Raw genomic sequence first — 17,908 nt, forward strand, 5'->3', positions numbered from 1 at the left:
AAATGTTTTAATGCTTTTTTTAAACGTTTAGTCTTTTTAATCCGAAGCCGTGTCCGTCTGGTTTATACCAAATACGCGAAGAAATAGAGCGTTTAACATCTGTAGGTCAGTATATTTTATATGGAAATGTTTTGTTGTCGGAGCTTTAAACATCTGGCGAAAGAAGGATGTGAGTGAATCTCAGCGAATAATGATGTGAATGATGCGGCATCCTTTATTTGAAAAAAGCCACAGTGGAGAATCAAGGTAAAACACCAACTTTATTAATGATTGTGTTTAGAGAGCACAATATAACAATTAAAATATGATTGTGATGTTCTCTACTCTTTCCTCCATTTTAAATCAATTGATCCACTTTCAAGGTGGATCTTCCAGATCCTAAATTGAAAACAATCTGCAATGTAATATTTTTTATGGGTAAATATAATATTAGTTCAATAAAAGAGTCCATTTGTAAGGAGTCAAAGTGTAATAAGAATCATATCCTGCAATTGTTTTCCCACCTATTCATCTGAGATGAAAGTCTGGAGCCTTTTATCCAGAAAGTATCTGGAATGCATTGAGCTTTTCATTCAGTATCTTCTTCTTTAGGTCTGGTCTAGGCCTTTTCTGTCTCAAAACTGCTGCTTTTAGAAATGGAGGAATGTTCTAGGTTCACACATCAAACGGTCTTGGACTACTGTTGAGGCCTCTTGAAGTGATTGTGCTTCATAATGGAGGGACACATTTCCCGAGCATATGAAGAGACACTTAATCATTTTATTCCTGTTGCTAGGATCCACAACTATTCAGTACACGACTGTCATTTGCTCACAAGTTTCCTCTGCTGTCACTATGGTTTCAGCTTATACTGTACCACTGATAGTCTGCTGTAAGATGCTTTCCACTTCAGTTTGACTTCTTAGAGCTTTTAAACAGTTAACCTTATCATGTTATACCATGGATTCTTCTGTATTAGTCTCAAAAACATGTTCTTTCTTGTTACTTTGGTAGAAAATCATCAGCCAAGACCTGTGAATGTAGGTCAAGGTGGAAACTCTTGAGTCAACACAAGCCGATTGCAAGATTGTGGTGAAATAGTGATCTGATTTCACCTTATATGCCGGTGTGTGTGTGTGTGTGTGTGTGTTTGCTTGTTTTTCTATTCCGGCTGGGACTTTAACCTCAATCCACACTGACTGGGGACCTAAATTGAGGTCCCCATGAGGAAACAAGCTTATAAATCATACAGCAGGGAACTACACTAACATTTTCCACTGGTGGCACTTGCGCTACTAACTTCTTCAGTTACTAGCGCAAAACATGATTTGGTCGCACAAATTATTTATATAGTAAGCCGCTCTGGATAATCATGACCAATAGTGAAACTGTATTGCATACAGATCTGCTTTTTATTTTACTCTCCATCTTTTAAAACACATGCCTTCTTGTTTTCTTTAAAAATGGTTGGGATAGATTTACTGCAATAGAAAATACAGTAGCCTACACAATAAATTGCTAAATTAATTTCTTTTGGATTTCACCATGCTATGGTTGGCACAGATGGGCAGACTTCTGAACTCTTAAGGAAAAGTAAAATAAATATAATATGTCATTGTGAAGCTTCAATGATTCGTGTTTGAATTGTTTTGACGCAGTTACAAATTTGGACAGTCCTGCAATTGAAGGCCCACAGAATTTACAGTAGGGCTGCACGATATTGGTAAAAAAATGACATTGCGATATTTGATTTTTCTGCGATATATATTGCGATATAAAAACAATTTCACCAGATGACTTGAATAGCTCTACTTGGAAAGAATGAATCATTCTAGAATGACTCTTGAGTTCAGTGTTGGACAGATCAGTTGTTATTTTAACCATTCATTAAAGTGAATCGGTTCAAAGGAGTCAGTTCGCGAATCGGACGTGTCATTAACGGACCACGGCACACGTTGTGTGATTATCCAGGCAGTTTAGGACATCGCACAAGATTTGTCTCAACACAGAAAACATTTCATCACCAGATAGATTTTTTGTTTTGTTTATTGAAAGAGTGGTTTATGCCATCTGAATGTGTGGAAAGCTTTTCAGAGAAGATGAGGCAACGTTATTTTAGCACAATTCACAACCAGTGGTAGTTCAGAAAAAAAAAACTTCGGTCTTCCGACCTTTTACCATCGTGTATTCTCAAAGATATTCATTCAACTCAATTCATTATTATGAGCGAGGGAGGGAGAGAGAGCGCGCGCGCGACTGGGGCTTTCACTCTCTCTCTGCTCGTTCTCTCAGTTAAACAAGCGCGAATCCGCGAAGCCAACTTGATGTGTTGAATGCTCAGAGCGCGTTATAAAACGTATTCTTAAAATACACATTTCTGTTTTAATAAATACTCATAGTAAATCATAGCATATTGCCTAAAACATTAGGTAGGTACAAAAATAATCAAACGGTGATACATTTGCGACCCATTAAAAATTAGGGTCGCAATGGCATTTCTAAAGGTCGCATATGCGACCATTTTGGTCGCAGTGTAGTTCCCTGTACAGAATGTGTTTTTTTTGAAAATGTAAAAATGCAGAAAGTTTTGTGTGATGGGTGGGTTTAGGGGTGGGGTTAGTGAAAGTGTAAGGTGAGGTGAGAGCATATTGCCTACAGTTTGTACGGTATAAAAAAACGTTACGGATCATTACGGATAAAATGCTCTCTTTGTCCTCTAGTGGAAAATGTACACTTTAAACCAGGACTTTTCAACTCCTTTAACAACTAGGCATATACATTTATTAAATTAAATTTGGGCATATAGGCTATAGTTCCATATGAATGTGCCCATTTGATATGCTGCTTGGTAACTGAAATCAGCCTTTCGTTAGGATAAATAACTATCCTTGGAAAAATTGTTTATTTTGATTATTAATACATTTCATTTTAAGGTTTAGAAATATAAAATATCGAAGTCTGTTACAGCTGTTATAAAGTAATAGGACTCTCAAGGCTATGTTAAAGTGATTTTTTCTCTCTCACACTCCACTTCATGTTCTGCATTATCCATGGTACAATCGATGAAAAACACAACCTCTTGTGGTCTATTGTTTTGGCTGTAAGTTTTTAATAAATATTATTGATAAATTAAAACACAGTTAAAGGGATTGTTCACCAATCATTTAATCATTTACTCACCCAAATGCTATTCCAAATATTCCAATCAAGACTTTCTTTCTTCTGCAGAACGGAAAAAAAAAATCATTTGAATAATGGTTTCAACTACAGGTAACACTGATCAGCACAGTGGTGCTCCTCTTTCCTTCTTCACTCATTAACATCAGGTGTCATCACTAATGGTCACACTGAGCGCTGTTAAACACAGGGGATTGTGTTGTGTAGCATTTGTAATCCTTAATATTTAAAAGGATGTTCCAAGAATATTGTTCTAAGAACTTTTTATCCCAATATTATGAGAACATTTTAAAAAAAATTACAGACAATGCATAAATTATGTTTTTGTGGTAACTTTTTCAGAGCATTAATACGATTAAATAACATTGAACAAACATTCTATTGATGTTACTGGAAGAACTTTGAGAGAACCCTAACAGAACGTTAGCCAAAGTTACAACGTTCCCTGTTAGCAGGGTTTATAGGTTTGTGATTATTTTTCAGATGTCAATGTCATATACCTTTGTGAACCTGCTATTAAAGCTCAGTGGCTCAAATAAATGCTATTAACTATTAGCTATTAACGGACTGATGGACAGCTGTTAAAACTAAACAATAATTCTATTATATTCTTCAGTGAAAGTGGTAAAAATATATAGGCAAATCCATGTCAGATCAACCAAATTTTAGAAACTTCTTCAATCCAAATGTTACTTTAATTTCCTATTATCACTGTAAAGCTGCTTTGAAACAATCTATATTGTTAAAAGCGCTAAATGAAGGTGACTTGACATGACATAATGGTGATTATTAGCTCCCAACATATTTTGTTGTATTGAATATCTGAACATGCATTATATCAAAAGAAAGAACATTGCCTCTGCTTTTAAACTAACAACCAAAAAAACTGTTTTATTCTAGCTTCATGCATTATTTTTGACACTTGAATGTTGCTAAGTTTCATAAAAAAAGCAACATTTTGAACAAAAAGCTGAGAAAATCGAATTTTTGTCCAAGACTACATCCAGTCAAGATCAAAATATAGATGGAGTAGATCGAGTCGATCAGCACCCCCGACGCTTCACAGTCCTGGCTCGTCCTGGGTCGTGTCAATTGCTTAATCGATTGTAATCAATTGAAATCCCCCTGAGACATTGGTAGGGTTTTCTTCCCTATATTTCCTTCCTAGCGTAGGTCCGGACAATATTTTCTTGGAATAGTTATACATTTCCATCTGGGCTTCTCTGTAAAAGAAAAAAAATCCTAAACAGTCAAAATAGTGATCTCAGATGAGTATGAGCCAAAGCAGTGGTGTCTGATAATGTTTTTTAAAAAAGAAGAAAATAAAAAAAATCTGTTGAGCCCAATTGAATATGATTATTTAAGGGATAAGATGTTTTATCAGGCTATTATTATTTTTACATTTTGATAACTACAGTATCTATGGCTGAAGGCCATGTGACAGAAAATATATCGTATGAGGGTTCAGGGTTTCCTTATGAACTCTGCACCATTTTTATATTTTGCTCAAAACAAGTATCTTATAAAAACAAACAATGCACATAATAATCAGAATGCTATCACCATGAGCAAAAAACAAAGCTAACTAGTACTTTTTAAACTTTTAGTGGTCTTTCCATCTACGAATAATTTCCCCAATTATAACATAAATTATTATGAAATGCTGATTGATAATGCTAAATGTAGATAATAAAAAAAAGACATCTGGCCAAAAAACATTTTTATTGTACAGCCAGAGTCATATGTATGACAGATAAAAGTAGCCTAATAGTAATAATATTTGTAAGAAATAGTAAAATTCTCATTTTCTGCTATGTTTTAAAGTAAGCATTCTATTTTGCTAGAATTGTTTAAATAATAGTGTCAGTTGCTGCATTGTTTTAATGCGCTTCTCACTTTAAACTGCTGAAACGGTAAAACGTTGCTACCATTGTCATTATGTCTTGCGGCCCAGTTTGAAACTTTGTCAGAGTCGAGAACCGGACCACAGTCCGCTATTTGAGGACCCCTGCGCTAGTGGCAAAGAGTATAGAAGAACAAGAGGCAAAACTCTGATGCTTTTTTGGAAACAGCCACTAGGTAGCGCTTCGGTAGCGCGGCCGCCATTTTGGGGTGAAAATTCCAACTGGAGTTACTGGACAGATAACAGCACAGATAACAGTTAATCTAATCATTAAATACACATTTGAGGTCGTTTTTTTCTTGCTTTATTGAGTATTTCCATTTTATGCAACTTTACACATTTATTACTATTATTAGTTACCAACTCCACTAGCCCTGAAATATATTTTGTACGTTTTACCCATATAAAAATGTAATAAATGGCCATATGTGTACTTATACTTTAAATAGCATGACATATATCTATACTGTACATATATTTGACTTATCTGAGAACACAATATAGCCTATGCCTGCAACATATATGAACATTTATGTGTCCAAACATGTGAAGAAAATATTTGAGTTCATCTATATACCATATATATGCATATATTACAGTATAGTATTGGTTTCTCGCATATATGGACAACATTAAGTATAAATATGTGACATACATATTTGTTTCCCACATATTTAATAAATGTATGTAAACATACATGCATTTGATACTGATGCATTGAAATAAGTACATATATGCATATGTACATATATGCGTCTTAGGCTACATATTTAACATTTATGTGCATATACGGGAAACTATATGGCACTTACATGAAAACGGCCATTTTTGCTGTATTGTTTCTTGTTTCTTGTCTATGTGTTTTATATGAATTTTGCATATATTCTCATACAGGCAGCAGACATACATGGACACTGACATTAGGCTATATATGTAATTTACTTATATTGACATATATTACATTTCTGTATGGGTAATCCCCTGGATCATGCTACAAACATGATGATCTTATAGAACATGATGGACAGTGGCTGTGTTTTTTTGTTTACATAGTCTTGCTTTAACGGTCATTAATATAAGATAGTAGCTACTGCAAAAAAACAAGCAAAAAAAAACAGCTGACTGTAAAGCTATGCTGTTATATATAAATATTGTCCAACATTCCCAATTATCATATAGCCTATAGTATGTCCTTTACTTACTTTTATATGTTGGTATTATTAATTCAGTAATTGTAATGCTAATACTAAAGGTTTTGAGGGGAAAAAGTAGAAAACTTGTCTAAGTCTGTAAAATAAACTGTTAAAAAGGGATTTGATGATCACTAGTCTAGTGATTGTAGCCTATGTTATTCTGTGTTGTCATCATTCAGTTTGGATTTGATCTTTAATGTAGTTTAAAAAAAAATTACAAAGCAGCTGATACTGCCATAGCGACAGCAAACAGCTAGTGGATAGTGACGGGAAGCCCGGCTCTTTTCAAAGAATCGGCTTTTAGAGCAGAAGCGTAGCGCTGCTGCTGGGTGCGTTGCGTTTGTTGCAATGGAACGTGCTATTGAGTTTCGCCTCTTGTTCTTCTATACTCTTTGCTAGCTGCTAGTTGAGTTTACTGTGTTAATCGGCTTGTACATGCATTATGAGATTAAAAAGTGCACTCGATTAGTGCTGGGCGGTTTGACCAAAAATTTATATCACCTTTTTTTTTTTTTCAAAATGATGCCAGTTTTCCGGTTTTTGAAGTTTTTTTCCCCCATTGCATTATCAGGTGTTCAAAGTATTTTCTACTGGTTGAGAGGAATTACTGCAGTAAATTGACTTTGATTGTCTATTTTACTGTCATTAGTGAATATTGTAGAATAGAATAGAGCCCAGTATAACCTAAAATTGTTATTTCTTAACGTTCTAATAACGTTCTTATAACCAGGAAATAACGTTAATACAACGTTTATGTAACGGGAGAATTGAACGTTCTAATGACGTTTGAATTATGTTCTTATAACCAAGCAAGAAGGTTAATACAACGTTTTTATAACGGGAGAATTGAAAGTTCTTATAACGTTTTGAATAAAGTTCTTATAACCAAGAAATAACGTTAATACAACGTCTAAAACACTGGACGTTTTGAATGTTCCTAGAACATTCAGTAATAACATTTTTATAACTTAATGGGAACGTTATGAAAACTTTCTTATAACCTAAAATTGTTAGCTGGGGAAGAGGAGAGATTCGCGATTGCACTGAACACGTTTTAAGTGCAGGATTCTCTGAGCGAGCCCAGAGAAAATAGCAGTGTTGGGCAGTAGCTTCGCTACAAGTAGTGACGCTACTAGTTTAACTACATTTCTCAGTAGTGTGGTGGTAGCGTCGCTGTTTTCTGAATCAAATAGCTTTTCAGTAGCGAAGCTCTTTTTTTGATCAAGTAGTGCGGTAGCGTCCACACAAGCTAACATTAATTTTTTTCCCCAAGCATTTATAGCTCAAGCCTAAATCGGAAATACAACTGAAATGTATCACTGATGCTGGATCAGTTAGTGACGGTGACTTCTTCTTCTCGTTTTACGGTGGTTGGCAATCATAGGGCCATGATTTCATTACCGCAATACGGAAAACATGTTGAATCGCAGTATCCATGCATAAAAACGTAAAACGTTTGTCAGATCTTCGATGAAAAGAAGGTAATTAAACTTAAATAAAATCGCGATATAGACTAGTCTGTGAATATTAAACCGCATAAAGACTATTTAAAAAGAAATCATGCATGTTCTGCGTGTCTCTGTAAATGAATGGCTCAGACGAGCGGCCGCGAATTCATTTACCACACACTGAAGCACCCATGACGCTTGCGATGTTTTCAGTAATGGATTGATGAACTTCATCTACACAGCCGCTCTTGGAGTCACTTTAGCAGCATTTTAGCTTGATTTGATATCAAAAACAAAACAAAAAAAAACAGAGACTCAAAGGTGTAGCTGCATGGCAACCTGTGAAAGTAAAAGGTTGGTTTAACCTTTGAAGAAAGTTTTGCTTAAACCATTGGGCCTTTTAAATAATTGGTCATTACAATTTAAACCATTTTAAAAAAACTATTTCATAGTCCATGTAAAATGTAATTTATTTAAAAATGTTAATAAATTATTGTTAAATTGTATTCGTTTCATGATTAAATTAATTACACATGTTTTTGATTACTAACATTGAATTTAACCATTAACATTGGAGTCCAGAAAAATAAAAACAAAATAAAACTGAATGTGGAATGTGGGAAAAAACAAAACGGATTTCATAGGGCCCTACAAACCAGCTTTTTGGTGCATTAGCACCACCTTGTGCTCCATATGGTGTGACATCACGTACCAATATCAATCCTTGGGCTGACACGTGATAAATGGAAAAAGATGCACACACCCTTGACACCTGGTTTTGTTATAGTTTTATATAGTTCTATGGTTTTATATAGTTATGTTTTGTTTTTTTTGCCAAATTGGTTTGGAACAGTTGTTGAATAAACAATTGAACTGACAAATTATGCCTGCCTATATGTTTGATTGACAGTTTTATTGATCACTGAGATAGCATTGACTTGGAATTAAGTTGGTTCAATATACAAATTAAATTTGAAAAAGTAACGTTAGCTTAGATGTAGTAAACTACTTTTGCCATATTGCTGTAGCTTAGCTTGCTACATTTCCCAGGGTGGTAGCTTCAGTGTAGTGAAGCTACATTTAATAACTGCTAGCTTAGCTCACTACATTTTCTAAGTAGCTTGCCCAACACTGGAAAATAGACCTATTCTAACAAGAGCAGCGTGTATCTGAGAGCGCGGCACATTATATTCCGCGCGCGAGCAGAGAGATTCGCGCTCGTGCATTATATTAACGTACTTACGCGCTACAATAATGCGCTCTCGACATTTGACAGGAAAATATGTTCTACAGCCATAGTTCTGCAGCATCCATCTTCCCTGTAACATAACACCAGAGCACTGCTGTTTACCCTCGCCTCGCAGTCGCTGCTTAGAAGTAAGGGTGTCACGATTTCGATCGAAATTAATTCACAATCTCGAACTTCGAATTAAAAAATGGAATCGTCGATGCTGCCACGCCCCCATGTCACGTCCGGTCGACGTGCCAAGGGGAAAAAAACACGCGTGTTGAAGTGCTGCGAGTCTCAACCTCCTCTAACTTAGCTACACTGTAAAAAAATGCTGTAAAAAAATGGCCAAATTTTACAGTAACATGCTGTTTTCCATTTAAACAGCAATATACCGTAGAAAAAATGCATTCGGGGTTATATTTCTTGTTTTCGAGAAAGTAGCCTACAGGAATATACTGTGAATTAACAGCGCTCAAAGTCGACACTCAGAGGCTGTGTTCCAAATCATATCCTACACCCTCATTCACTATTCCCTACATTAGTTCACTAATATAGTCCAATTGACTGAGTGAATAATTCAGTTAATTTTCTAAGTTAATTGAGACCCTGATGAACGCCTGCTGTTAACAATCAGAATCACTGAAGGAAAGAGGAACAAGAAGAACAGAAAAAAAGATGAAATCTAGATACAAGACATTAAATCTTAGCAAAAGATCTCAGCAGAGGAGGATTAGACATCTCCACAAACAGCATTACCAGCTTCACTTATTACTAACGAGACTGACTTTATTTCTGTCAGACGTCTACAGAAGTTCTTATTAAAAGGTGACAGAGGTTTAGACGTCATTTTATTTTCATTTGATGTTACCATGGTGGTGATCAGTGATTGCTTTAGTTGGGCTCTTGACCCTTGACTATTGAACATTAGTTTTTCTTTGGCTGCTGTAGCTGTGTCTTTAAAATGCATTTGCTATGGCACAAAGCTGAAGACAACAGGATGACAGTAGCTGGTTGTTAATAGTCACTATCATCATATAATGGCCTGATTCACTGATCTCATTTGGTGCCTAAAGTTGTTAAATGGTTGCTGTTTTATAGTTTTGATTTTGTTGTCATTGTGATTTTACAGATTGAGATCTATTGGGGATTTGATGTCCAGAAAATATTAATGATTTTAAAAAGGTTATACTCAGAACATTTTGAACTTCTTGATCAGCTAGACACACACAGGCATCAATAATCGGTGTATTGATCTCAACAATGGTGACAATCATAAGTTTTATGCTGCAATGCATGTTGGGTACCAAAAAAAAGCCATGACTCCCAGCATGCATTGCAGCATGAATAAATTATGCAGCTGAATTGTCTTGTTATTTGCTTTAATTTTTACTTTTTGCTTTTATTTTTGGTTTTGGTTTTGTGTTGACTTTTAGTTGCGTATTTTGAGATGTTCAAATTTAATGTTATCTTTTTTGTTGATTGTCACCATTGCTGAGATTCATTGGCTGATTCTTGATGCTAGTGTGTGTCGAAGTAAAGGCATAGTTCACATTTTTTAGTGAATGATGAGTTTAAAAAATCCTTCGGAACTGATTACGCAGTACTGCTTGATCTTTTGCTGTAGTTTCACAGTCTAGTAATATAATCTACACATTATTGGTAAGGAATAGGCACAGGCTGAGGCCGGTGATCCAAACATTATATAATGACATCATGATGATCAACACCTGATCTCATTTTTGTTGGCTTTGTTTTCGCCACAACAAATGTGTCTTAAAAATACACACTTAAAGCAGGCAAAAGTCAAGGGTCAAGAGCCCAACTAAAGCAAACACTGATCTTCATAATGGTAACGTCAAATGAAACGAAACAACATCTAAACCTCTGTTAATACTCAAAAGGAATTAATGTAGACGTATGAAAAAATAAAGTCAATCTGGTTAGTAATAAGTGAAGCTAATGCTATTTTTTGGAGTTGTTTAATCCTCCTCTGCTGAGATCTTCAGAGATTTAATGTGTTCTGTGGCTGAATTCAGTTGTAGTTCTTGTGTTTCGCTTTTTTATCTTCTTGTTGTTCCTCTGTCCTTCAGTGATTCTGCTTGTTAACATCAGGTGTTCATCACTAATGCTCAATCATCAGTTGATTAATCACTGAATTATATAATTAACTTCAACACTGCTTCAGTGTTACTCCAACTATTTGTAGTGTGGACACACAAGTGTTCATTTAAAACTGAAGATTTTTTTCAGTGGGGTTGAAATGGTTAAATGTGTCAGATAAAAAAAACAGAGTGAAGCGTATTTTATTGGTAATCAACTGTAAATTAATTTACAGTATAAAACTGTAGAAAAACAGCAATTTACTGGCAACCACAGCTGCCAGTAGATTACCGTAAAATCAAGGAAAAACAGTAATGTTCCGTAAAATGTAACAGTCAGATGTATTAAACAAAAGAAGTTCATTTCACTGAAATATTAGTGAAAGTTCATAGAAAAAAAGTAATGCAAAGTCAATAACTGATAAGGAGAGTAAATATGAAACTGAAGTGTTTTATGTGTTTTGCACAAGATGATATAGGAGAGATCTTTTAGTTTAATTAATTAGTTTTGTTGGTCACCATTGTGCTGGAGAGTAGAGCCTGTGCTTCAGTCAGAGATGAGCAGAGAAACACTGATGTTATGCTGCCTGTTGCTTTATTTAAAAGCAGTAACTGTGTAGTTGCTGATGTAGTGACAATCTCCTTGCTATGTTCTTTAACACATACATGTGTGCTATTGTTTGCTATACGAACTGCAAAGACTTTAGTTAAAATGTTTTTAATTAATTCACTATTACATATTAGGTGTTTGCAGTTTTATATAAAGAGATATTCATTTTCAGTGGACTCTAATGAAGGAATTTTACGATACTATAAGTATAAATACTAGTTTTTGAACTTGAACTGTTTAAAGCAATCGGTTTTCCATATTATATGAGTTACCTGCCATGGTATTTTTACGGTAACATACTGTAAAACAGGAGAGCCGTAAATTAACGGTAAAATGCTGTAAATTAACAGTACATTGCTGGCAACTACAGCTGCCATTAGATTACCGTTATTTTACAGGGCATTTTTTTACAGTGTATTAATCAGTATTTCATAATAAACAATGTTATAACCCTAGTTCAGTTTATTTTCAAAAAAATCAGTCATCAATTAGTCTCATGTCGTTCCAAACCCATAAGACTTTCAATCATCTTTGCAACACAAATGGAGATATTTTTAATTCAATCAGAGATATTTCAGAGTCTCCATTCATTTAAAGTCTATTCACCCAAAACTCTAACGGTTCAAAACGTTTAATGTTCATAATGAATATGAAATCCATATGAATAGTCTTCTGAAAAGACACAATCACTTTATTTGATTTAATTCAGGCTTTTGTTCACATCAACATTGATCAACGTCCATACAAAAAGTACTGAAATATAGTAAACGGAAGCTAAACACTACGTGGTTGACGCACGAGAACAAACCTCATTGGTTCTTGCTGAAGCTCAAACGCGCTGTGTAACACGAGAATGAACCTCATTGGATCTAGCACGTCAAGCATGCATGTTTGAAGTACGGAGCCCCTGAAGGGAAATGGTGATGAAGTAGAATTGTAGTTGTGTGCAGAACCATGGTGGACATTATCGAGTGTAGTGCTGTGCGGTATACCAGTTCATACCGAAAACCGGTGTATATTTTTGTTATGATATTAATTTTTAATATACCGCCATACCGATGTATTTAATTACACAACGTTCGGAACGAACGTTACGCTGCGCCGTGCGAGACTGTTTAAGACGGACCCTTTACAATGTTGCACTTCTAAGTAGGGGTGTCACGATTCTCCAAATCCTCGATTCGATTAAATTTTCGATTCTAAGGTCACGGTTCGATTCGATTCTTGATTTTTACATTTACTTTTTTTAAAGCCGAAACCGGCCAATCAGGATGCTCTCTGTTTTACATGCGCTTCATGATGCACACACGCAAGGTCTCTCGCTCTCTCCCTCTCTGCCGTGCGCGCCTATACGGTTTGGAGCACAGTTTTTTCTGTCTCGCATGCGCGCTCTTGCTCGCTCACTCTAGATTGCGGTAGATTTTAACTAATTTGCGTGCATCAGGGAGCCGCTATCAATATGCGGGAGACTCCCGGAACTTCCGCGAGACTTGGGATGTCTGCAAACTGTGGCTTTTTTCACTCACTGGAAATCCAAAAAACGTCCACACCTGCAACTTCAATGAAAGAGGAAGGGGTTCAAGTTCTGTCGATGGGTCTCCTGCATCTGCAGTTGCCATGCTTTTGAGTGAAATGCTAAATGTAGATGACATGGATGACAGATTTAAAATATATATACTATTATTAAAATAAAGTATTTTGAAAACATTAACCATATCAAATCGTCATATACAAATAATTATGAAATTGTTTACCTGCGGTTCGCGATGTAGTGCTGTCAGATCCAATACAGTTCGCTGCTTAGTTTTTCAACTAGGTTTTTTTTTTTGCAAACTCTCTCTTCATCGTTTACAAAACAATCTGCAGTCAAATGATTTGAACAAGCATATAATCCTCTGATGCGATCTGGGATGAAATGAAAAATTAACCATCCATTTGTTCCAGAAGCTGGGGAATCTGTAGAGTCTCAAACAAGCTACATAAACTCTTCCGTTTGTCCTGTTGTTGACAGACTCAGGTGTGTGGAGTCAGAAACTAAACATGTCCAGTGTAGACAGAGTCATTGATTATAATGAATTTTATTTGCTTTTAAGGCAACGCTCACATCTGGTGTAGTCCAGTGTCAGCCATTAAGCGACTGGATATGCCATGTGGATAGTGTGATGCTGTATAACTATTTCACAATAAACCTACTCTAATCCTGCAGCCAGCTGGCAGCATCACTTTACTATGACTCTATTTTGTGTTACATGTTAGATTGTTTGTGACGTTGTGAATCCTTGCACACCTAATTCCTTTTCTCTGCTTCCCCAGGCTCTGCCTCCATGCTGAGATGTGTGCTAGCGACCTGTCCGATAGGCTGAGCTTGCTCTTTTTACCATGTAACTGCAAAAAGAAGAATGCTTTATTCCTCCACTAGTCTGCCTGTGGCTTCAGGGCCGCCCAGTGCCACCCTGCCGCCCCCCCACCGAGGGTGCTGACCCAGCCAGCGGGTACAAGAGCCATGGAGAACTCCTCCGCTAAAGCCAACAGCTCGCTGGAGCCCCGGACTCTATCGGGATACGTGACGTCTCCAGCTGTCGGGCCGGACCCTGTTCAGGGCCTGAACCTGCCCCTTCAGGTGTTCTTCGGGTCGGTCATCATCTGTGTGCTGCTGCTAGCCTTCCTCGGAAACATGGTGGTTTGCGCCATGGTTTACCAGAGAGCCGCCATGCGCTCCGCTATTAACATCTTACTGGCCAGTCTCGCCTTTGCCGACATGATGCTAGCGGTCCTCAACATGCCTTTTGCCCTGGTCACAATGGTGACCACGCACTGGATCTTCGGAGAGGTGTTTTGCCGCGTGTCAGCCATGTTCTTCTGGATGTTCGTAATGGAGGGAGTAGCGATTTTGCTGATCATCAGCGTGGACCGTTTCCTAATCATCGTGCAAAAGCAGGACAAGCTAAGTCCGCGCAGGGCCAAAGTGTTAATCGCAGTCTCGTGGTCTCTGTCTCTCTGCTTCTCTTTCCCTCTTTCCGTTGGCCATCCGGCCCTGGACATTCCCCCCAGAGCACCACAGTGTGTTTTCGGGTACACGGCGGACCGGGGCTACCATGCCTACATGATGCTGATAATGCTGGTGTTCTTCTTTGTACCGTTCCTGGTGATGCTGTACACGTTCATGGGCATCTTGAGCACACTCCGCCACAACGCGCTCCGCATCCACTCCCATCCGGACTCAGTGTGCCTCAGCCAGGCCAGCAAACTGGGTCTGATGAGCCTCCAAAAACCCTTTCAGATGAACGTCGACATGAGCTTCAAAACACGTGCCTTCACCACCATCCTCATTCTGTTCTCGGTGTTCACCGCATGCTGGGCTCCGTTCGCCACCTACTGCCTGCTGTCCACCTTCAGTCGCCCTTTCTACTACAGGCAGAACTTTTTTGAGATCAGCACATGGCTGCTGTGGATTTGCTACCTCAAATCAGCTCTGAATCCTCTGATCTACTACTGGCGTATCAAGAAGTTTCGGGACGCCTGCCTTGACCTGACGCCCAAGTACCTCAAGTTCCTGCCGCAGCTACCCGGCCACACGAGGAGACGGATCCGCCCCAGTGCCGTTTATGTGTGCGGGGACCATCGCTCCGTGGTGTAGTGGAGGACCAGTTTTAACCCTGAAGCGTTTTTTGTAATTCGTATGGTACAATCTTATCAAGCTGTGATATGTTTGGTCTTTGGTTAAACTGCAGGATGTTTTAGCTGTAAAAGATTGTACAGATGAGAAGCCTGTACAGTTAAACTACTTTAATTGCACAATGTTTTTTATAGGGTTTAGAATTTCCTAGAAGTTTGTTCAGTACATACCAGTCAGGTGCTGCTATATTTGGTGAAAATGTGCAATCTTCTGTTTAATGCCATTGAATGTTATATTTTGTGTGCTGTATTTGTTTTTTTCCTGGCTTTGTGATCTGGTTTACACTTTATAATTTCTATTTAATTTTATTATTGATTGTTCCGCTATTCCTTTTTGAATTTTCTTTTAGGGATGCATCGATTATGAAAATTTTGGCTGATACCGATAATTGACAATTCTTAATATTTGAAAGACGATTACCGGTATATTGGCCGATAAATCTAAATCCAAAATTTGTAAATAGTTTTTGAGAGCCTAATTACAAAAAACAAAAGTCTCACCATTAAGCCATGTCCCAAGCACTTTAACATAAATCAAACATATGCAGTGCAGTTTAATTTTTTTTTAAATTGGCCAACTTTCCTAATAAAACAAATTTGCCTTAAAAATAAATAAACTGCCGAAATAATTCAAACAAGTCATTGGACAACATACGTGCGTATAAAGAATCAAATTGCATATGCCATGGATAAAATAAGATAATTCGTCATTTATCAGCTTTAAGATATTAGTCAAATTGTCTTATTAACATTAAAAAGGAACATATATTGGCCGATACTGATATGGTGGCATATTTCAATTTTTTTCAGTGTGGAAAAAAGGCAATTGACAAAGGTGACTATTCAGCATGTTCCAATCTGATGAGACTTTGTGGAAATACAGTGCAATCCATTTCTGGAGGTGAATAAAATCATGGAAATGAATCAAATCGTAATTCATGGATATTCCATTCTAGTTATTGCTTTGATGTGAGTGTAATTGTGAAGGGTTTTTTTCCCCCTGGTGTCATGAATGAATGGAAATGTCAAGAAGTTTATTGGTCAAAAGTGGGAAAACCCTGTCAGTATTTGTGTAAAGTACAGTACATGAACAGCTGACCAACTGCTTGTTGGTGACGTGGCGTTAAGAGTCAATAAACAAAAACAACAACAAACAACCAACCACAGATATGTTTCTTATATCTTTTTAAAATGTCAAACGGCAGGCATCTGAGGATCTGTTTCATCCCTCTGTCAGCTGCGACTGGAACAAGGTCAGTGGGGTTTTTCTGATGGGTTGTTTTGCAGTGTCCGTGTGAGCCTTTGTAGTGTGCTGCTTCATTCAGATGATGATTTCTTTCTAAAGGTAAACCCTGAAGCTTTGTGAGTCTGAAAGATAATGTTCCTTCACTAGTGTCCCTCGTGGGGTTGATTATTTCTTCTGCCACCGCTAATGAGGATGCTGTGGGCTTTAGAAGCTCATCAGACCAAATGTGTGGAACACTATTACTTAGCAACAGTATGTTTTACTTGGCAACCAGCTTGTGTTATTTAGAGTTGGCACACTGTCTGGTGGGAGTTTTAGTTTTTTGGAGAAGCTACTATAATATTGACATTTAACATGGTTTCTCACGGGTGTTTTGTGATCTTGAAATGTCAGTAACATAATTAAATGATTTAGATAACCCCATCTCACACACACATTTAAATATTTAGTAAATGATAGTTGACAAAACATTTAAAAAATATATAATTTGTTGCAAAAAATATGCAGTTGTTCCAAAATGTAATATTGGGGAAAGTATTACATTATAATAGTTATTGTAGTTATGTCAGTCATGATTTAAAAAAAAAGTCTTTCTAAATTCATCCTTAAGTTTTGTTCATGTCCATATTTTTATACCAGTCTTTCAGAATTTAGAAAAAAATATATATCTTAGTAGGAATTCCTCCCTTGCTTTATAAAATGAAAATTATTAAATAGGCTATATCATATTATAAATCTCTGGTTTTTATCATCTGTGTCTGGAAATAGTATAGTTAGTAACAATTATTAAACACTACATTTGCAATCAAATTAATTGTATTTTTAAATGTGTCAATTTGAACTCAAATCTGTATCTTTTTTGTCACCTCACTTCAAGAAATGTCAACCACTTACAACTGCGAGTAGTGGTTGGATGTGGCCAGGTTGTTCGCCTGTTTCTATTTGTGAATTTCATATATATTTGCTAATATTTTGTTTATTTATGTTCATTTTATTTTTTTTTAAACCACATTTTTCACTTTATCACACAGGACAAAAATATAAAGCAGTTGTTTAATAATGAAAATAAATACCAACCTGATCTCATGTGAAAATCTGAATGATCTTTATATTCAGTGAGCATATCTGCAATGTATTGAGGTCCTATAGGCCATTGAGTGATTTATAAACAAGTAATACTACTTTAAAGCATCTATTTTTTGTAATATTTTTCAGATATGCTGATTTAGTTATTGCTTTGACATGACTACTGAAACTAAGGTCTGACTCCAGAGTCACACTAAGACTCCTGACTTGATTTTTAGTTGTTTGACCCCTAGACTGAAGGTATGCGTTCACCTTGAGAAC

The 17,908-nt window shown here is 36.7% G+C and overlaps 1 protein-coding gene across 1 annotated transcript; it reads left to right on the forward strand.

Moving 5' to 3' along the window:
* The first annotated feature begins 113 nt into the window (after positions 1 to 113).
* Positions 114 to 16,476, forward strand: gpr63 (G protein-coupled receptor 63). The gene is given in 3 exon segments (XM_077219674.1): positions 114 to 246; positions 13,954 to 14,087; positions 14,090 to 16,476. Coding segments are annotated over 2 exon segments (1,236 nt in total). The 5' UTR covers positions 114 to 246; positions 13,954 to 14,039; the 3' UTR covers positions 15,278 to 16,476.
* Positions 16,477 to 17,908: the final 1,432 nt, after the last annotated feature.

Source organism: Siphateles boraxobius, unplaced genomic scaffold (assembly GCF_051911475.1).
Source record: "Siphateles boraxobius isolate OS27281-9 unplaced genomic scaffold, OSU_SipBor_1 8, whole genome shotgun sequence".
Classification (NCBI taxonomy): domain Eukaryota; kingdom Metazoa; phylum Chordata; class Actinopteri; order Cypriniformes; family Leuciscidae; genus Siphateles; species Siphateles boraxobius.